Here is a 22,122-nt window from a genome sequence, read left to right as displayed (position 1 = left end):
ACAATACTTATGAATGCAGAGGGAAAGAACCGCAGTTAGTCAAGATGTACTTTGTGACAGAAAGCACTAAATTCATCAGACAAAAATTTTAGAGTATTTAGAAAATAGCTACTATAGCTTATCTTAAACGCCAGAAGCACCACGAGTTTTCCATGGGGAATCACTAATGTCTGTCCTTTTTAAAATGATACAAAAAATGAAGCAAAGTTTTCAATTGAAATGTGGTAGTTTATAGTTCATAAAACAATGTGATAAGGAAATATTTCATGTAGTAATCGGTACGGGCAATGCATGACCAAATGTATTTGCAATTTCCCCTGGCCTACTTCTTAATAAATCAAAATACAATCTTTTTTTAGCAATTGATCTCTTAAATAAAATGAATGAAGGTTTAAGAGAATAAAACACAAACAGTTGTTTTAGAAGTCACAGACAATTATCAGAATGTTAGGATTCATTTAATAATTCAGTCCCATGATTAGATATGTTTTACTTTTAGTCACATGTGCAATAACTTTATTTAGTTTCTCCTTGGCTTAGTGAAATGCTGGATCATCTTTATACTATAGAAATGTTAATAAGATACATACGTTCTGTTGGTGTCAAACATGGTAACATCACGGTGTTGATGCTCATTTGATCTTCTGTATGAGCTTCTAATAAAAGACAACCTCTCTCAGATATAAATATGGAAACATTTATTTCAACGAGTCAGTCTTAGAAAATGATGCCATTACTAGATCGACTCACTTTAGACAGAAAAGACGAGTATTTCCTTTGAACTGCACGGCTGGGCAAAGAAGGGAAGTACGTGGAAACTTAAACATTTCTTCTTTTATTGAAAATATGGGAAACTTCAAGTATGAAACCATTTATTGTCTGTAATGGAAAACTAAAGACGGCTGCTTCTGCTCAGTATTTACATGAGGCTAATCTGTCAAATATACAGTTTTTCTTTTATAAATAATGTTAAAGCAAATATACAACTTGAGACAAATAAAGCTCCAGTGATACAATACATGAAAACAGATTCAAAAGCAGCTACAGTAGACGTGGAAGCAAGTTACAGCTGTGATCACGTGTGTTCAAAGTCAACAAATGTTAAAAGAAAACCCTCTTTGGTGCAGTCACTATGACTTAAGCTTCCTCTTGCTTCTCTCTGAAACTTCAGCGTACAGTAAATTGTTAAATGATAAAAAGTGTTTTAGTGAACTATATACACACTTTAACAGTTCAGAACAATTCCAAATGTACAAATATTGCAATACACCTTTTGTAAGAAGTGATGCCCCCACCCAGTGACCAATCACATCCCTTTTAGTTTACACGGGTACAAACATCATCACCACTGTGCTCAACAATGTGCAGATAACAAGTTGTGGGAAACGAGACGATTGGAAGCATTGGGTTACTGGCAGATAATGTTTCCATGTGATAGTCTCTGATTATAAAAATGTACATATTTCAAAAGTTCACGAGCCTGTGCTTAAACTCTGAAACTTCTCCCGTAAGCTTTTCACTAGATTACTGTCTGTTATCTTCATTGCAGCCAGCGCAGAGGACTTTGTGGAACAGTCTGAGTCTTCGTGGAGCGGGTTGCCGGTCTCTCCAGGTGTAATCAGAGACACCTGGCTGGTTTTAAAGAAGGTGCTTGCAGGTTTTTGAAGGTTCTGTAAGTCATGCAGGGGTATCATGTGGTCCAAAGAGCTCCACCTGCACAGCAGGGGCTGGAGCTGTGGCTGGGACTTGGATTGAGTCTGTGGCCAGTCGTCTACAACAGGACCCCCTTCCCTGCTTTCAGATTCAGGCTGTATCCTTGAACAGTCTGTCAGAGTTTTGTGGAGGTCAGAGGAGCTACTGTACTTATGTGAGCAGCTGTTACACCTGTCTGTACAGAACTCCAGCATCCCGTTTGGCACAGTGCAGCTGCGTGTTACTTTGGAGTGGGAGGTCTTTGTGTATTTGGTGCGCAGCTCCTGGACGTCAGGCCAGTGGAAAGTGTCTGACTGTGGGCTCTGCGGTCCGGTCAGAGTGCTCTGGGAGACGGTTCCAGAGGTGGGGGTCTTGACTGGGCTTGGGGAACGCTCTTCATGGATGACCGCCTGATTGCAAGTGTTCAATGGCAACCTAATGCTGAGTTTACCTGCATATGCACACAGAAAACAGGCGGACATAAAAAAAAAACATGAAACAACTTACAAGCTTAAAATACATTACCGCAAAAGCAAGCAATATGGTGACCATTTGCATCCTATTTACCCTTTTTCACTGATTGCATCTTCTCCTCATAGACAGCAGGCATACTCTTTAAGCCTTGTTGTTGTTGTTGTTGTTGTTGTTGTTCTCGGTTCCTCTGCCAGATCATCGGCCTGTTATTCTTTATGCGCTGACTGTACTGACGAGCCAGCTGGAACACCTTGTTTTTCATCTTTCCCATGTCCTGTAGGATCTGGTCTTCCTCCGTACCGTTTCTTAAGCTAATTATTTGGGGTAGGTGGTCTTGGTTTAACTGGCCCTTTTCCTCAGTTATTAGGGCCTTAGAGTCCTGACAGGACCCCCCCTCCACTGCTGGAACAGTTGTGGTGGGAGATGATATCAAAGAGCCCTCTGAAGTGGTGCTTATTTCATTCTCTTCTAAAATCTGAAGCGGTTGCTTACTGGTTTCAACGGCAGAAGTGTTTGAGATGATTTTCTGTGTTGCTTCCAATTCTGAGTCATTACGTTTCTCATCGTCTATCTGCTGAACTGTCTGGCCCTCCTCCTTTGTTTCAAGGTTTTGCCAAACCTTGAGCATGTCTGATGAGGATCTGAACTCTTCTTCTGTAGTGGAGGAGTCTGTGATGCTCTGAGATCTAGCTTTTGGCTCTTCTGGTTGCTGTGGTTCCTTTTTTTGATTTCTGTCTGTGTTTTTCCTCTTTTCTAGGCCGGGAAGGTCGAACACGGACCAGGAAGTCGGACGGTTTCGACAGAGTCCCTTCCTGTGAACTGGGACAGCCTGTTCCTGGGGAGTAGTGTTGAGCTGTCGGCTCAGATGACGAACCAGACCCGCGGGGATATAGGAGAGGCTTTCCCTGCGCTTGATGCTGAAGTTAATATCTTCGTGCTCAGCATGCTCATAATATCTTTTAATCTTGTGGATGAGGAGGCGGTCTTGTTTGGAGAGAGTGGACCTGCACTCCAGTTCTGGTACTGGTTCATGTTCAGGTGTGGACAGATCAGCCTCAGATCTCACCTGTGGCTCTGGAGTAGAGCAGTCCAACATTTGAGTCTGCTTCTCCAGGTCCATGCAGGCTGAGGGGCTTTTAAAGACGTCGTTTTCTATCGAGGGTGAGGGGCAGGCGAGGGGACCCAGGTCCTCTGAAACCAGACTGCTTCGTCTGGACAGGCTGCTGATGAAGCGCTCGGCGATTACACTTGCCTGGTCCAGCACGGAGGAAGGCAGGAGGCTTTTGTTGTCTGAAAGCACCTCCTCTTCGTCCTCTGAGAGATCCCCGTTTGTCAGCACACTGGTGTCCTCCACCGCGAGACCAGAGGAATCACATTCCCCTTCTTCCTCCTCTATACTTTCTCTTGATGTGTCCTGCGGTTCTGGTGTGACAGCCTCTTGTTGCAAAGGGGAGACAGGAGACTCTGGGCACTGGGAATGCTGCACCTCCATCTGACTGCCGTCTGTTGCTTGCAAGACACAGTCCAGAGGGCACAGATCCTCCACACCGACCTAAAATAGAAAAAAGAGGGTTTGGGATGTAATTACATGGTGGCATTTGTAAAGAGGCGTTATAATGGTAAGCATGCTCCATTTAGAAAAATCTCAAAAGACCAAGCAGTTTATCACAAGTATCCAATATTAATGATGCATGTCTTTAATTTTACGAGGCCCACTTGAGCTTTATTACACTCATGAAATGTACAGTTTTAAATTGTGGTAAACATTTAGGAGAACGTTTGATTGCATTTGCAGCTTTGATGCTAACAAGTCCATATAGGGCCAGGTATTTTAAATCCTCAGTGGGTTAACGGTGAACATTGTGTATTTGCTGCTTGAACAGTTTCCAAAGTGCTGATAAATTTCCTTTCAAGTGTTGCCTGCTCTCTGAGAAGTGCTTGAAAATTGCAAAATGTGCAGCCTGGAGCTGTGTGGGGGAGATAAGGTGAGAGAGAAAAACACCCTGCGCTCAAAAAGTCACCATGAATCAGGTAAGGACTGCACCTGGCTCCCAAACACAGTGTTGCCCTATCAGTAGGAGTCCTGTCCGAGGAACGACATTGGGATTGTTTGCCTGCATGTATGTATCAGAGAGGTGTTTTAACTTGTTGGCAGTAATTTCGCTCCAGGAATGATTCAGAGAAAGGCCATGCGCGTGGCCAAGGGCATCTATTCATTAAGAGACCAACTTAAAGGTCCAATGTAGCCGCTCTCGTTCTCAGAAAGAGCATATATAATAGAAACAGATAAGCTGAAAGTGTGTCATTCAACATATACAATGGCTAGAAAACAGGCTTAACAACAAATTGCAACACCAATGGCATCATAAGAGCAGCGCATTCTTCAACAAAGGGAATAAATGTCACATGTGGCCTCAGAGACACGTGTGGTTATGAGTGTATAGTTTCATACGAGGCTTCTTTATTTAGTACCTGTGTGTCCACAGTTGCAGCAACATGATTTTCCTCTTGGCTGCAAGTTTCTATCTCCTCTCTCTCTGTAGCTTTCAGTTCAGCCGGTTCAATGTTCTGCTCATCCTTAAAACAACAACGCAGGACATTAAACAGAGTTCTTCATTTTCCAGATAACACAGCAGACAATCAGTGTCCCAGACAATTCACGTGGGCTTGCGATAGTATTCATACATTTTCAGAAAAGATGATGGTGTATCAATTAACCATGACAAAGACTTAATAGTGATGAAAAAAATCAAAGGACAAATGAGGTTATGAAGTAGGATTATGAAAAGAGAAAAGCTCTCATGATTATGATGATAATTGAGTTAAAGGGCTACATTAACCTTTGAAGTCAAACAACAGTAAAAAAGGGACATTATGCAAATGCAGGCAGGGTTGCTGATGCATAAGATTCAATATCATTCAGCCCCCCGCCCCCAAAAATAAATAAAAACCCTCTGTAGCAACTCAGAGGAGAACAGTGCATGCATAGAAGGATGTCTTTCATCAACTTTCAACTTTACAGAACGATACAAGCAAAAAGATGCAGATGGATGTTACACATTTCACTTTAGCAGTCCAGGAGAACTGCAGTTCATGCACTTCATTAGCACAACACAACCTGGGTTATTCAGCGTGCAAAGTGAAAATGGTAGCCGGTGTTAGTCTGTTCTGTTTGCGGTTAAAAAAGAGGCGGTAGAATGATGAGACCCTGCGTGGGAGAAGGAGTGGCACAGAGTAGTGGTAGGCCAGCAAACAGAGCAGGAAATGGGAAACCCGTGGGTGGCTGAAACCCTCACCGTTGTGAAGTGAGTAGAAAGCAAAGCCCTGGCTCTATAGTGCCAGCAGGAGATGGCTGCCAGCACTGAGCTGGCAAAGTCGGCTACCTGGTCGTCTCCCATCAGTAAATCTTCCTTATAATTCTCCCCCTCCTCTTCTTCTTCTTCATTTGGCTCCTCGGCCTTCTCCTGCTCCAGATCCCCCTTGCTGGGTGAAGGGCCCAGTTTGGGGTTACTGTCAGCTGGACTTAGCTGCTCCAAAGAGTCCGCTCTAGGATTGAGATCCCCCACACATGGACTCTCAGCCTGGAGCTCGCCTAAGCTGAAGGCCAGTGTACTGACACTAGTGGCTGGCTGAAGGGAGCACCTCTCCCCCAGCAGTGCACCCTCACTGTCTGCATGCTGTAGCGTGAAGTCATAGACATGTGGATTGTTATTGCAAAGCCAGTGCTCGAGATGTGATCTGATAGCAAGACTGTAAATGGGATGGAATCATAATAAAGTGGCTTTAAGCTTTGGGTGAGATATGACTTTTGGAAACCCCACGGGCAAGCCAAAGTATGTTCTGTGCAGATTAGGTTTGTATTTCTTTGAAGAATTAGAAAAGAAAGTTTGTACCGCTGAGTTATAAAACCATATCTCACCACAGCACACTGAACTTAAAACGCTTTGATTGAGTGTAAACGCTTATCAAAGTTGAATAACATTTAGATTTCAGACGCTTACCTTTAAAACAGCTGCATTGAGAGCAAAGAAGAAAAGAAAGGGGGAGAGATAAACAAATGAAAATGTCAATAACCCTAAAAATAAGGCAAATATTATGACAAAATGACCTGAACAGCACATGCATCTTGTACAATTATGCTCAGGACACAGTCTGCACAGGCAGAGATCGAGCGAGGCTCTAGTCAGTCTGACCCAGACTTTAGGGAGACCATGTGACTAGATAAATACTAATTAGAACCATCTTCCTCTCAGAGACTTAAACTGAACATGATGCAATTAGCCAGGATGTGATGACCTACTCCCTCACTGAGATAGGAAAGTTGACATGAAAATTGCTTCTACATTACATTGGTTGGAAATATTGATCGAGACTGTGAGCAAAGGAGAGCTGGGGACAGGAATACAGAGGTTTTCCTCTTTGATAACGGCAAATTAGAACGAATGAGAGCAGGAAGCTGCTTACATCTGAAGGCAAGGCAGAATTTGACTATAAAAAAAAAAAAAAAGAAGCTTGTTTGTGACAAAGCCTTCAACCACTGTGGCATATAATTAACTGCATTATAGGCGAGGCCGGTGGGAGTGGGAGTGCGTGTGTCTTTTGATCTGTTTTCCAGGTGTCTCTGATGGAAAACAAAGAGAGGTGCAGTAGAGATGTAGACGAAAGACGAAGAAATAAAACTAGGGAGGGGGACTGTGGGGGTGCAGTGCCATCGGATAGCATCCGCAAAGTGGATCAAACTGACCCGCTGTAATGAATGTGCCCTTTTGGATGTTTCTGAATATCCGGTGATATAACAAACAACAGTCAATGTACCAACCTTTTGTCGTCCTTATGATTTGTTTTACAGGCTCTAAAAGACAGAAATGGAAAGTTATATAACCCACTGATGTTGTAACTTACCATTAATCATCAAGGAAATATTATTCTTTGAAACAGCAAATCTAAATGAATAACACAGTGGGGGTGTTTAACCTGATCTCCTTCTCCCATTACGCCCTCCAAGATGGAAGTCGTCAGCTTGGTAGAGCTCGGTTTTCTTCAGCCTCTCAGGGCTGTAGTGGTACATCCCTGGACCTGAGCAGCAGACGGATGCTTCATTGCACTGACAACCGCAATTACAAAAACAATTTTCTCCACATACATACAAAGAGGGGTAATGGGCTACGATTCTCTGAAATTAAACAGCGTTTTACATTTTCCGCTGGAAATTAAGCCCCCTCTGCTTTTGTGAGCAGCATCTTTAGTTGCTATGGGAACAACTGAATGAGTCCAAGCATAACAAGAGTTACTCAATTTGTCACACTCACAGTTGGAATTGTCCAGGATGGCTTCTTTTGCCTGCACAGAAAGAGACAGCGTGTTTAAACACGAGGCTGGGAGGAGAGAAATTGGGGATCTGGTCTGGGATGAACACTGTTGTGTTGTTTACCTTCTGCGGGACGATGGTGTTGTGGTTCTCAAGTATGAGCCTCTTAATGTGATGGCCCCAGAGACGCTTCTCTTCTACTGACTTGGCCTGAATCAATAAACACTTGTTATTTCCAAAGAGTCATTAAGGATAAAAAGATACAAAGTATGCACACAGTATTATAGAATAGAGAAACACTCCAAACACCTGGGCAGAGAGAAGAACGGTTGTAAAACTGCTGTGAAAATAATGATCAACTCGTTGTATTTTCTTATATTATTATCTCAACAAAATATTTTGTGTCGCTATGCTGCACAATGAAAACGGCTGACAGTCACTGGTGTTGACATTTACCTGCACTGTATGGGGTTGCTTGGGATGCTTGAAGTGGATGACACTGAAGAGCAGGGGATCCTTTGCACTGTCCAATAACATTAGTGTGGAGCACTGCAACAACAACATACAGTATGTATTCATACGGCTGAGGCTTTACCTATTTCAGCTGACTCTAGTATAGATTAGTATTATCTGATACTATTTACTGTTTTATGCTATCCCCATTCTCCACACCTTCATTTAGTAAAACTACAAAATACCTTGTGAAGAAAAAAAAAAGTCAAAAAAACGTACAGAGATGTGAGTCTTGTAGACATAGTGTTCCCCTCTTTTCTTGGTAATGAGAAGCATCCTTTCAAAGAGGAAGAGTGTACGGGTGTTCTTCGCCCGCAGGACATGAAAGGTGCCCTCCAGCACCAGCTCCCCATAGGTGGTCAGGTCAGGACCCTTCCAGTTGATCAGAAGAGATTGTATCTCCTGCACATGCACATGAAAACACATTACCCCCCCAAAAAAAACACACATCATGAGAAAATAGAAATGCCAACCAAGTGTCAGCTTGTATGTAATTATTACATATCACCAAAAAATTAAATAAAACCAGGAGGTAGAAACACTCGGTCAGTTACGTACTCCAGGGATTTTTTTTTAATACTAATTGGTGTTGTATTTTATATCGTTGGAAAGCCTGATTAGTCATACATAATTACGCCTTTTTTTTTGAATGCTGACATGCATGCGTATTAATTCCAGCTCACCTGCACCCTGACAGCATGTTCATGTTTCCTCTTCATATCGTTGATGTACCAGGCCACTCCGGTCATGGTGTCTATGGCCTCCTGAACAACCTCATAGCCCTCCTCATCTGGGTTGAAGTGCTTTACAATTTCCTTCAAAAGAGATTGGGGACATTGCAAGGTCATGCACTAACTGTTCATCAGTTGGATGTAGTACGCAGCTGAAGAGTGCTCGTTCATAGTTGATAACAGAAATATATACTGTAGCTAGTGAGGCCTGCAGGCTCTATTTCGAAGAAAAGCTAAGATGACACAAGATGACCACTGAACACAGTCTGTACCTGAAGCAGCAGGTGATATTTCAGGACCCTCTGCACTGGTTTAAGCAGATATGAACCTAAAGGGAGGGAGCGCTTCAGAGCAGCCTGGCGATCCCGAAAAAACTTGGCCAAAGTTTTATGACTCATGCAGTCGGTCAGTGCTGCCACCGAGCTGGAAGACAGCAGAGAAGTTTAATAAACATTTGACTTTTACATATTTCATAATTCTACAAAGTCAGCAGATGATTATCTAGATACTTACTTGGGATAGTTGGTACAATACTGAGTGTATATTTCAAAGTAATCACTCTGAGGAGACAGAAGTCAGACAAACAAATCAGTAGCGTTCATTTCTTTGAGGATCTGATATCACTGCAAAGAGAATTAGGAGGGGCAGTTTCTCACCTTGTCTACAAAGCATCGAGCAATGGCCACAGGGTCGTTCTCACACATGTCTAAGGACTGAAGCAGCTCACTGAAAAGCCAAAACAGAGGTAAACTTACTAACCTTTTGTTTTTTGCCAAGCAAGAAAAACAAAATCACCCATAAAGGGAGATAAATACACCTAAAGGAATAAAGATGACTGACTATTTAAAGTACAGCTCCTTTATGGATGAGACCACTAGAGGGCAGCAAACACTCTTAAAATACATCATTGCGCATGAAAGAACATGTATTTGATATGGATTTCTCCATGCCCAAAGTCACAGAATAAACAAGCTTTATCTCAAGCTTGGGAAAGCACAACCTGAGGATTATAAGGAATTGTAATGCTTTACACTGTGTGACATCACCTCCATAAATAGTGTGAATATATATAGTGCATAACTGATGATGTGAGGTACATGAAGGGAGGGTCTCAGAGGAAAAGTACAACTATTTTAAAAACATTACCAATCACTGCAAGCACTTCACTCGAAAACTGCTCTGTTAACATAAGATGTAAAAATATCAAACATAATTCATCACACAGCATTCCACAACTCAGATCAAACAATGTTGGTTTCACTGAAACCAACCACCGGCAAATGTGTCAACATGTTCACGGTACAATGAGACATTCTTGCCGTTGCTATTGTTTCAGATACGTCAATATTTGTTCATACCACAAGATTTGCAATAACAGTCAACTTTGATATAGTTGAATGTCACAAAAATAATAGAAAAAAAAATAATAAATCAATAAATGAATGTTCATGTCAAATGTAAGTGAAGTTAAAATAAGTCATGCCTTTACGAAGAGTTTGAAGTGTAGCTAAACAGATAACTATTCAACTGAAAGAACTACTGTACATGCTGTACAGTACAGTGTGTAGAGTGCTTTTCAATGTGTGATCAATGGGTCAAGAATAACTTATAACTGACAACTTTATTTTTTCATTTTCCAGAAAAAAGATAATTGTCAAAAAAAAAGAAAAAAAAAAAAGTCTTGCAATAAAACACCTTGTTTCCCTTTTCTGGCCTCCTTCCATTCAAGTAAAACTCTGTCGCAATGTAAGGGAAACATTTTGAACCTGTTCACAGGCTGAGACAAGCATTCGTGCACACAAACAAAACCGTCATAAAAAGAAGTATCACTGTCTTCAATGTGATACTCAATAAAAGCACAGCTTCCTCTTCCTGGTGCCACAGTGAGAACGATTACCTCTGTGATTAACGTATTTAGTTCCCAAATCTGTCAAAATCTCTTTAATAGAGCTGGTTTGAATTGTAATACAACTTAATTAGAAACAAATCCTCTCCATTTGTGGTCAAGGGGCTTTATGATCGCCTTGGCGTCTGACTGTGGGAGCAGAGAAGAATGCTAATGTGTGTTTTGGCACTCAGCGTAGTCAACAATGGGGCACTTGCTGACAAAAGAAGATTACATCTTAAAACTGGTAGCGAATCCATTTGCCTGCTTTTGCACATATTTACAAAGAATGTGCACTCCCTTGTGGCGCCAGTGGCCTAGTGGTTAGTGCGCGCGTCCCATGTACAGAGGCCATAGTCCTACAAGCAGTGGCCTTGAATCCAACCTGTGGGCTCCTTTCCTTCATGCCGTTCCCAATTCTCTCTCCCTGATTTCTGGCTCTATCCACCTTCCTCTCTCTCAAATACAGGAATAAAAAAAAAAAACAATTTTAAAAAAATGTGCACTATCAACTGAGCATCACTCTTTTGTTTCTCAGTGTATCCGCTTTGTGTCAGTGAAGGAAATACCAGTAGTGAATATGTCATGCATTCTTCACATGCCTTATTGTTGTATTATCTTTAATATTGTATTTCTTATAAAAAAGTACATCCAAACATATCTCAGTTACAGAATGTGGGCACAAAGTCAGATTTTTTTTGGTTTCTTCTGAAAGATAATCCTGTTGTTTTGAGTCATTTTGCAATGAAAAACATTAGATAGGGATTAGATGGGAAACATCTTGAGAGGAAACATTGCTTCTCAGTGTGTTTGCGTTGGTGTGGATTACCTGTTGAACTCGTATATGTCCTCTATGTTTCCAAACAGTGCGCACACTTGCTCCGGTTGTATGGGAAGGTTGTTCATATCGATGATGTGGGCCAAGTAGTCCTGGAAAACAGCAGGGGCGGAGTAAAACATGGAGTTGGATATAAAAGGTCACATTTCATGACATTTGAATGCGTCATCGAAGGCAGTGAGGCACTTCCACATTCTTACCAGTAGAGGGAGCCTGCATATAGAAAAACATTCTCATTTGAGTTCCTGATGTCGTCTCTTTAATTCTGTGTTCAAACAACATTTGGTTTGATATAACTGACTCCTTCAGTGGTGGCACAACAGTGTATGAATGTATTGTGCTGTACACAAAGAGAAAAGTGTCATAATCATAAATACAAGGCTTAAAGGACCCTTTCAGTAATGTGATCTTTAAAAGGATCCTTTTAAGGGTTTGTTCTACAAACGAGAGGCAAGCGTGACTGTCTGGAAGAGGGTCTGTGGTACCCAGACCATAAACATCGGCACAGCCTGTTCCAACAGTCTCCCCCTGGATTCCATAAGTACAAATATCTATAAAAAAAAAAAAAAAAAAAAAAAAAAAGTAGCCAAATATGCCAACATCTGGCTGATTTCAATTATGCACTAATGTGGCAGACAAACAGCTCTAAACAAGTAGAGGAGTGAGTTGACGAGAGGCAAACATGCACACACGCAGTGACTATATAAAGAGCATTCCATTAAACAGCTTGCACACACACCCAGCTGCTCAGACGCTTGGTGCGAAAACACACACACACACACAGATACAAATCGAGCAGTGCTGCCGGGCAGGCCAGATGAAGAGTACAGTCATCAAATCGCACTACTGGCTGAACTGTAGATGCTCATAGATGGAGCATTCCAGCGCAGTGCGAGACATTGCTGACCTGCAGACAGTCTCCAGTCTCCTATTGAAGAACTCACCATACATACATACATGACCCTTGGCACAGTATGAGAGACACAAGGCCATGTGTGTAGAGCTTTATCAAAGAAACTGTAGCACTGTTTAATCAATTGGTAAACTAGAATCATCCTGAGAACCTCCAAGAACCTCAGACCACATTCTTGTTTTAACAGTACGAGTGTGAGTCCTTTGGGTGTGTTCAGGCCAGGGGTTTGTGATGTATTTACACATGTGAGACCAGCTGGACTCAAACAGCTGTCCCACATGTATAAACTGTATTTCATGGATAGAGTGAAAGTTGAGAGTGTGAGATAGATTAGATACAAAGGCAGAGTAGACCTAGCTTCAACAGCTGCTCATGGGTTCAGTGTCACTATCAAACGGAAGCTTCTGAATTAGTTTGCTGGGGAAACAATGTCAAAACGAGGGAAGAGCTTCTCACGTCTCCGTCACATTCATGTCTCGGCGTGAAATTGAAAGGAGCTGAGGGGAATTCATTTGATGGGAGGCCATACTGAAATCATGAAAGAATTGAGGATACATCTGTGTTCCCACACTGTGGCCTATGGAAAATCAATCACTCTCCTTTAATCAGTGTTATTGTTTCAGTTGGAGCAAAGATGGAGGTGTTTTTGTTGGCTGGGAGAGCCTGAGAGCTCGGGGGCATGATGGAGCTTGACGCAGCGCCTGTGTGACCGGGTCCAGACTGGGCCGGGCTGCTGCTCATGTCAGCTGGAAGAGTTAAAAGTCCTGAAAAAGTGTTTGTCTGGAGCAAGTCGTTACTCAAGCTGCCACAAGGGCTGACCGCCCTCCCACAGCAACAGCCAGGCAGGCCTGAGACAAGGTGAGGAGAGGTGCTGGCTGCTTTACTGCCAGTCAGCCGCAGAAGTGCCTCACGTGTTAAAGACATTACCATCAGTGCAGTGCAGACTGTTTGACCGCAGAGACCTGCTGTAAACACAAGGGAATATTTGGAGTTAGACAACATTACTGGGTCTGGAGTTGTTTCCAGACTTCAGAAGGTAGAGGACGTGATAAGATGTAAGCGCTCTGTTTAGTGGTAAATCTGTCCCTGACCCATTTTTCATGCTTTAACATCTCTGCGATGAGGTCTCAACTATCTCTGACTCAGATCAGAAAGCCCATGATTTCGGCCGCGAAAGACCTGCACTATGTCCCGGTTTTGACGTGTTTGTACTCCAGATACGAGTTCCATGATCCCAGGCTACAGGCTGTAAACTTTCACTGCACCGTAAATATACAGAATGGTTTATGTACAAGACTATGACCACAGCCTTCATCTCAACAAACTGGAAGTATTTAAACAGAGCACACAATTCCCATATGTCAGGCTTGCATATTTGTCAACTGACCAACCCGTTAAGAAATCAGAATGGAGTTTGGTAATGAAAAGGAAAAGAAAAATCCACTGCATGTTTAACAAGTGCCAGACTAGTTTGCGGCCACAAACAGCTGCTTTGAACACTGTAGACATTATTTGCTCTAAACAGCCGTTCAGTCCAACTTCTAGTTGGCCAAATTCAGTAAATCAACTCTAAAGAGTTCTGCAGACATGAAGTCACTGCTGCATACAAATCCAAATCAAACATATGCTTTAAATACACAGAACACTGATGAATAACTCTCCAATATATATATAAGGTTTGGCTCACAGTGAATACTTGGACCACAGCAAAAAAAACTGTAATGGAAAGTCCAATTAGAAGTAGAAAACCCTCGACATCCACTCACCTCCACGATGCTGCGCAGATCCTTGACGTACATGCGCTCTGTCTCGATGATTTCCATGACAACACGGTCCACATAGGTCAACTTTGGGTTGGGCGCCATGGCGTCTGCGATGACAGGTGAGGCTTGGATGTGAGGTATTTCAACTCTTGCCTTCCTGTTAGAGCAGGCGTTGTTGTTATTCCACTGGTTGGCGATCACCCTGGACTCCAGCCGTTCCTGCCAGCGGCCCCTGGAGTCTTTAATGTTGGGACTCTGGTCCCTGGCTGTTCCTCCAGTGCTTCCAGCCGGGCTCAGCTCCAAGTCTATGTCCTCCTCGTTCTGTACAGGTGGCGTGGTGGAGGAAGGAAGGGCTACGGTGCTTCCAAAAAGGCTGCGACTATCCCGGGACGAACCAGAGGACAGGGTAGACACCAGGCTCACTGGACGCTCGCCCTCTCCGTCCAGTGGCTCCTCACATAGCCGACTGTAGCAGTCCGGGCCCAAGACAACGTGTTGCTGGTCATTTTCAGCATTAGAGAGCGGCGAGGACAGGTGAGGAGATTCTGGGACAGGTAAGAAGAAATACAGACACAAGGTAAATCTTTGCTTTTAAGAGATGCATATTTTTAACTTTGAATTAGTATGCGAAGTAAAACATTTATGACGACCACAGTTCAAGATCTAAAAGGTTCAGTATTTCTAGTTTCAAACAATACATTTTGTTTCAGTATAATAGTAAAACATCTGCTCTACGTTAATTGTATTTTTTTCCAACTTTAGTGTAGGAAACTCATTCACAACTTGTTTTTATTCAGCAAGAAATCTTTCATATTTCTTACTATGTATTCTAAACAGTGACAATTAAGGGTGGGAATCACAGGGTAACTTCCAATATGATACCCAACAATACAATTTGTCTTATGTGGCACACGATCGCAATAATATCACAAAACAACAAGTCTGCCATTACTGATGTATTGCAGGATAATCATGGAAGGATGTAACAACACGATATCTGTTTAACTGAAGTATACAAAATGTACTTAAGAAGGTAAAGTGCTGGATTAATGTATTTAGTCTCTGCAATTGTGTGTCGGTTTCAACGCTTCATCATTTAACTTCTTATTACCACTTTCAGAAATAATCCTGCTGTTTTCTTTTCATGTTTTTCAGCTGTCAGCTTCTTTCTTTAACCCTCATTCATGTCATAAGAAGTGGTGACGTGGTGAGACATGTTAGCAGGGAAATCTGTTTTGTGTGTCATATTTTTTTCAAATTAAAATACGGATATTGATTTAATCATTTTAACACACGAGACTGGACTACGATAAAGATCCTTATCAATCGTTTGTGGTGTGTAACCAGTCTGGCGTCTGTGCAGTTGAGCTGAGGGTTTTAGTCAAGAAGTTGTGATGAAAATGCTGACAACAAATGGTACAACAACCACACACTCAAATGCGTCATCAATATTTTTAGAACATGTGACAGAAAGTTCAGAAATAGTTTTTTTTGATTAAGAAATGTCATGCTAGATGACATTTCTAGTTTCATGATAAACTAGATGCTCTTTAAAAATTGTCTTTCATGATGACTTTTCCTACCATTACTGACCTACATCAAACTGAAAAACAGTCAAGAGACAACTCCAGTTGAATGTAATACTGAGCACACTAAACAGACCACTATTCAGTAATCAATAAAAGACAGCTCAGATCAGTGTGTTTCTCCTCCCAGACTGGGACACAGAGGAGTGGTTTACAGTAAAAGGCCTCGCTCAAATCATTACTGACATGGCCAAATTACAACACTGCATATTCTGGAAAACCCAGCCATTTCCTCCTGTCCTCCTGACTGCTGAAGGCTGAAGCTTGGAAAAACAGAGTCGGGGGGGAAACTGATGAGAAAGGGAAAAAAAAAATGGGGAAGGGGACCAGGAGCTTTTTGTTTATATGTCTTTTCCGGGCTTCATATGAATCTCAGAGAAATAGAATCCATATTCTGTTTCACATCCTTCCTGGCTGAATGGGGAATTTTCCTCGCAAACGTTTATATCTAAATATATGAAGTCATGTTGGTGTGAGAAAGGAATACTGAGCGGCCACTGTGCAGAGAGCTCCATTTCCTTAAATATTTGCAGGGCAGAGGGGGTCGAAACCATTTCACCCAGCTAAAGAAATAAGGCTTTGTCATGTAATTTGACTTCAGACTAATAAATTGAACTCTACCAGGCACAAACCATCATTAAGCCAAACAGTGAAATGACGAACGTTAGTGGTTTTGCCATATGGGAATGGAGGGCATAATCTGGTGTTGATAGTTCACAGATGTAGCTAATTTCAAGAGCCTTAAATACACTTTCTTCCACTATTATTGACAACTTTTAACCTACACGTGTTCATCATAAGATCATTGGCCAGCAGCCAACAGCTGATAACACCAACCTGATGTGAGGAAAAGCTGTGTTGTTAATCTGGAGGAGCCTGAAACCAATCTGATTCACTATTATCAAGCAAAGTCACTTGACTTATCTGCCATGTAAAGTTTAATAGAGAACAGCCAACCTTTTATGACTCTCCGTGGAATATATTATGTAGAAACAAGACAGATAATTCCCATGGGAGCATGGGAAGTGCCAAACGTTAGCGATTTATGAAGCCTTAAAAAAGTGTGACATGCAGCTGGATAATGGGTTTCAGATGAAGAATCAAAACTGCCTTTCAGTTGTTCAGAAACACACAAACACACACACAACACAGCCCACACATACACACCTCTTCTGGCGTCCTTAAACTTTCCATGAGTCAGATCTGAGCTCATGAGAGTCTCTCTCACACTGCAAAGCTTGCTCCACAATCCCTACTACCACCACCGAAACAGTTCCCATGCAAAACCTCACCAAGAGTAATGGATGAGTATTTACAGGCAGGAGCTGACCACTGGAGAAAAGTCTGTTTACACTCCATGACAAATCACAGGGTTGATGGTGTGAAGGGAGTGTAGTGGTGAGCTATTACACTCACTACAAATTAGAATGAGGCATCCGCTTCCGCTGCCGCATCTGTCTTTACATTTGGTTTTTGAGCTTTGGCGTGTCCCGCATCTGTAACTCCCTTCCTCTTTCCTCATCTTCCTCACACCCAATATCGCTCTATAATGAAGCTGCTGGGCTGCAGACTGCAGGCAATGCCAAGACAAATAGAGGGAGAGGAAGAGCCCAAATGAACACCATGTTTGCACACTCAGAATCAAACTGAACTGTACTGAAGAGTAAGCGTGATGGCAGCGTAAAGGAATACTATCTGAAACATCTTAGGACTGGAGAACACACTTGACTTTGCTTGTCCACTTCAGTGCAGGCAGCTGTTATCTGTAGCTGATACCACAAACATGTTTCAGAGGGAAAAACCAGTGCTGGTGGACCCGTCACTGACTTTGTTGAAACAGGCTGTGTAGAGGAATGTAAATGACCTGGTCAACGTGCAGGTCGAAGATAAGAGGAGCATCTGCTCCCATGCAATGTTGTGCAAAGGGAGGTTTTTTCAGAGTGTCACTCTGAATAAAAAAAACAAACCTATGATCTAAACCCTTTGTCTAGCATGCACAGGCAGAGAGGAATATGCATCTCTGTCAGTTTAAAGTGTCTGCTCTTACTCAGTGCCATAGAGTCCCTCGCATACATTTATCACTGATCTGTGAGGGCTTTGAGGCCAAGTGGCAAGGCCATGCCTGTGACTGTGCCTCTCTGTTCTCCAGTGTGGAGGACTGTAAAGTGTTTGGTATCAAATGTGGCTTTTTCTAAAACCTTATGCACAAGTTTTATTTTATTTAAACATTCTCTGAGAAGTTTCTAAAAATAATACTGAGGCATCTAAACTCCTCAAAGAAAAGTTTGGAAACATTATTTTGGTCAATTATTTCGCCCCTTTAATAATACTAATTGGTGTTGTATTTTATATTGTTGGAAAGCCTGATTAGTCACCTTTACAACGAGGTATAACTTGTAAGGATCGTGCATTCGTGGAAGGAGCAACACAGCTAAACGTGTGGCTAGCGCCCCCAAAAAATATGCCAAAATCCCCTGCAATGTTCTTCTGTTGGTATTCACTCCTTGACAGTTGACAGTGTTAGCAGTCAAAGAAGGCTTACTATGGGAACATTAATGTACATACGGAATAAGAAAACGTGTCATATTCAAGCATTTCTTTTTCTCAGCAACTAAGATCAATTAAAAGATTAAAACAAGTCTAATTTTGTAACCATTGGCTTTACGGCAGAAGAGATAATCTTGAAATAAATCTTTTTAAGCCCAGTGATGTTTTGGCAATATCTGCAGGGAACAGTCTTTAACAATAAAACACTGTGACAGGGGCAGTCAGCAGCACAAACTACTTAAAACTAACTGTGATCTATAAAACCACCAAATGGCCATGGACCTCAACTATAACAAAAATAACACAGTTTGACACGCTTTGATTTATTTACCTATCTGTTTTAAATACATGTTCACCAATCTTGTATGAGGCGATATCTGTAAACATCTTAGGATGAGAAATGTGGAAAATGATCAGTAAAACATGTCGATCACAGTGAGGTCAGCTGATAAAATACTTCTTACAAGGAATCATTTGTAAACTGGCGTTACTTAATTTACATCACATTTCTGTGGTGTTGTAGTCAAGACCACACTACGACATACCCGAGACCAGAGCACTCAGAGACCAAGACAAGACCAGGACATTTAGAGATTAAGGCCAAGTCAAGACCAAGACCAAGGCAGGGCGAGACCGAGATAAGACCATAAATATCAATAAAAGAAAATCAACACCTGGAAGATTGCGGCTCTAACCGGGGAAAAATATTGAAATACAAATGAAATGAAGTTATTAGTTGTTTTAGAAAAGGTTGTTTTCCTTCTTATCACAGGAATAATTTTAAAAAGTAGCCTTTCAGTGGTGGTCTTGACTGGTCTTGATTTAAAATCCGGAGTCCGCCAAGTCTAAGACCGAGACAAGACCGAGTAAAAATGCTTTTGATTCCGAGAAGTAGACCGATTTCCAGTACTACAGCACTACCTTTCTGGTACAAGTTATATGTGAAGAGAATGATTGCTTCATATCTGCATAGTTTCTATGCAACCCTCTTGACGCAAAAAACCCTCCCTCTTCTTATCCAACAGCTCAGTGGACACACCTGTTAAATCATAACTTACAAACTAAGGCTGCACAGCTAAGTATAAGGTCCAGAACAAAAAATTTCTTTTGAGCCAAGCCATGGTTTTTTCCCATTCAAACACCTCAATTTCACAAACCCACTCAAGAAAACACAGCACTCTCACCTTTGTTTCAGAACTGAAACTCAATACTGTTGTTAACTGGCAGACATAACCATTAACCAAGTGAAGGCCACAGAGATAGTGTAGTATTTGGACTACACTTCAGACAACCTTTTAACCTCCATAACTCACGGCAGCTTTTATAAATCGATTTAGTCTCAAAAAAGTCAAAACCAAGTCAGTAAACCAAGTGTTCAGAGACTGTATGATCCTTGATGGATTACATTATATAAGCAGCTTGTGTGTGAGAAGATTACTAAAGTTGTTGCTGAAGGGAAAATGGTTGGAATTCCAGAAAATAAAACACCAAACCCCTCATTGTAATTCTTTGAATTCCAGTTTCCTGGCCGTTAAGCCGAGGTTAACATTTACAGACAAAGATGTGTTAATTCTACAAGCATGACCTTCCCTTCTCTTTTGTTGCTTCCCTGGGTCCAAATCCCCTAGACAGGGGCTCATTTTAATGCAGTGCTGGCATACCCTAACCCATGTATAGGTCAAGGTCTGTGTCACTGTCAAGTTATTTGGGATGTCAGGACAAAGTCAAGCAAAGTAGCTTCCCAGGGCCAACACCCTTTGGATAAAAACAGTGAACATGGCATGAGTGTTTCAGGGAAACGACAGGTGCTTCAGGGTAAATGCTTCTGTCTGTTTCATCACTGAAGCAGACGAAACGTTCACTCATCAAGGGGCTCGCTGACTCATCAGTCTAGAACTAATAAAGTAAAGTCTGCACTTGTTTCTATTTTAGTCTGAGCTCATCACGCAGTTAACAATGAAGACTTGTCCACCACTGACGCCATGTTGCTATGAATGACGAGCAGTCCCTAATAAGGTGGTGCAGAACAGACACACACTGAAAAGAATATTCCAGCACCTGGTTATTAGCTGTGCCAAAGAGATGATCTGTATCTGTCTGAAGAAGTTAGCGTTTGGATAACAAAGCATTCTTTTACAAAGAATACTGCATGAAAACAATCTTTGCATGCTTTACGGAAACGATAAGTTACAGCACGCAGCCATGACGTTAGTTGTTGGGTTGTGAAACTCTGCATTTGTGTAACTCCCATTATCACATCAACAACATTTCCCAGTCATGCAAACCAGACTCCATGCAAATGCACGCCAGGGTTAGCAATACCTTTCTTACAAACTACTGTTTCACACTCACGACAGGATGAGGTTAATATGCTTTTTTTGTATACAGTACAATGCAAACAAAATGTTTTCTCGACTTAAAGTATAGGGAAACAAACTACACACACACTAGGGTACTTACTAGTCTGCCAGCTTTTAAAATAAGATACAAGTTAATAACAGATAACAATCCCTGCCAAGTTGGTTGAACAACATGTAGCAAGTATTTAACACTTACCAAATGAATGTAGTGATTATTATAATGTTCAAATGTGTCAGTCTTTCATACCTTTCAGATGCTGGGGAAGAGATTTGTCCTCAACTGCAAGAAATCGAATGAACAAGGTGTCCTTGATGATTTCCAAATCAACCAGCTCCTGTGATCACTTTTAATATGATGAACGATGAGTGTGCACTACACAGTAAAAAAGCAGCTGTTTCAGAGGAAGACACGCCTTCATTACCGTTTCAGGTGAACCTTGTAGGACCCTCACTTTATTCTTTAAAATTATAGAAAAAAAAATAGAGTTTGGGCTATCGTACCTCCTGTGCTGTCTCTCTGGCTTGTGGCTTTTTGTTTTCTAACCAAATCAGGGGCCCAGAAACAGGAACAACATAGTCTATCTATGTTCAGCATGCAAATGCTTATCCTAAAGCTGCAGGAGCACTGATCACCTGATACCAACTCTCTCCCTCCACTGGAAAACAGGTAGCAGAGGCCACTCTGAGGCACCTTGACTGCTTATAACTTTTCTTTTGCCTGTTTCATCTCATATTTTAAGTTAATTATGAGAAAAGAAAAAAAACAATAAGTGTAAGGTTGACGTCACCGTGGACAGAAAATCCCATGAACAGAACGAGCCTCTGCCTGCCCTGTAAGTAACAGTACACACTGTCGCTCCTGCTTGATTCATGCTGACTCATGTACCAAACGGTGATGAATTTGAACCCAGTGGATGATGACTCACATCTTTATTCCTATTGTGATATTTCCCCCAGACACTGGCTTGATCATACCTGCTGTTACTGCATAATATCTGATGATAAAAATGTGTAACATTTTTTATTTCATCACATTGAGTCATCAGGGATGATATGCCTTGTTTGTTGGGTGCCTGGAAACATCTTGGCAGCTACTTAACACTACCTCAATCCCCTTTGGACAAAAAGGATTTTTTAAAAGAGCTGACAATTGGGGATGTTGTGTTTCTTGCAACATACTCTTATCTCCCTCAACTAAAACCAAAGTTCAAGGCACATTCTTTTCCCTTGTCACCTGTTTTTCTTTATGTTATTGTGATTAGAGAGCACGCTTTCACCTCCCTCCCATATTAAAGCATGTTACAAGGTGGAACTCCCTTCCTAATTGGATGTTTGGTATAGTTACTCACAACAATGAAAAAAAAAAAAACTTCAAACAGGCTCTTGTGTGGACTGCTAATCTTTCAGAGCACAGTGTGTGTGTGTGTGTGTGACCCTTTTCCGGGCAAAGAAAGACTGTTTTGAACTACATCTTATTGAAGCCCTTCAGCCCCTCAAGATCCACCCTGAACT

At 41.7% G+C, this 22,122-nt stretch overlaps 1 protein-coding gene across 1 annotated transcript in view; it reads right to left on the bottom strand.

Annotated features, from left to right (window-relative positions):
• Window positions 1-814: 814 nt before the first annotated feature.
• LOC132992978 (pleckstrin homology domain-containing family G member 3) overlaps window positions 815-22,122 on the bottom strand; it is a 33,605-nt gene continuing 12,297 nt past the window's right edge. Inside the window, exons 3-19 of the mRNA XM_061062599.1 lie at window positions 14,121-14,662; window positions 11,433-11,533; window positions 9,375-9,444; window positions 9,232-9,278; window positions 8,991-9,141; window positions 8,671-8,802; window positions 8,207-8,389; window positions 7,931-8,023; window positions 7,598-7,684; window positions 7,476-7,506; window positions 7,141-7,242; window positions 6,986-7,018; window positions 6,168-6,178; window positions 5,463-5,843; window positions 4,639-4,743; window positions 2,260-3,718; window positions 815-2,143 (exon numbers count right to left, since the gene is read on the bottom strand). Coding sequence (XP_060918582.1) covers window positions 1,473-2,143; window positions 2,260-3,718; window positions 4,639-4,743; window positions 5,463-5,843; window positions 6,168-6,178; window positions 6,986-7,018; window positions 7,141-7,242; window positions 7,476-7,506; window positions 7,598-7,684; window positions 7,931-8,023; window positions 8,207-8,389; window positions 8,671-8,802; window positions 8,991-9,141; window positions 9,232-9,278; window positions 9,375-9,444; window positions 11,433-11,533; window positions 14,121-14,662 — 4,199 coding nt within the window. The 3' untranslated portion in view covers window positions 815-1,472. The remainder of the gene's footprint in view (window positions 2,144-2,259; window positions 3,719-4,638; window positions 4,744-5,462; window positions 5,844-6,167; window positions 6,179-6,985; window positions 7,019-7,140; window positions 7,243-7,475; window positions 7,507-7,597; window positions 7,685-7,930; window positions 8,024-8,206; window positions 8,390-8,670; window positions 8,803-8,990; window positions 9,142-9,231; window positions 9,279-9,374; window positions 9,445-11,432; window positions 11,534-14,120; window positions 14,663-22,122) is intronic.

Source organism: Labrus mixtus, chromosome 18 (genome assembly GCF_963584025.1).
Source record: "Labrus mixtus chromosome 18, fLabMix1.1, whole genome shotgun sequence".
Classification (NCBI taxonomy): Eukaryota; Metazoa; Chordata; class Actinopteri; order Labriformes; family Labridae; genus Labrus; species Labrus mixtus.
The sequence above is the reverse complement of the archived record's forward strand: the minus strand, read 5'-3'. Positions and strand labels throughout refer to the sequence as shown.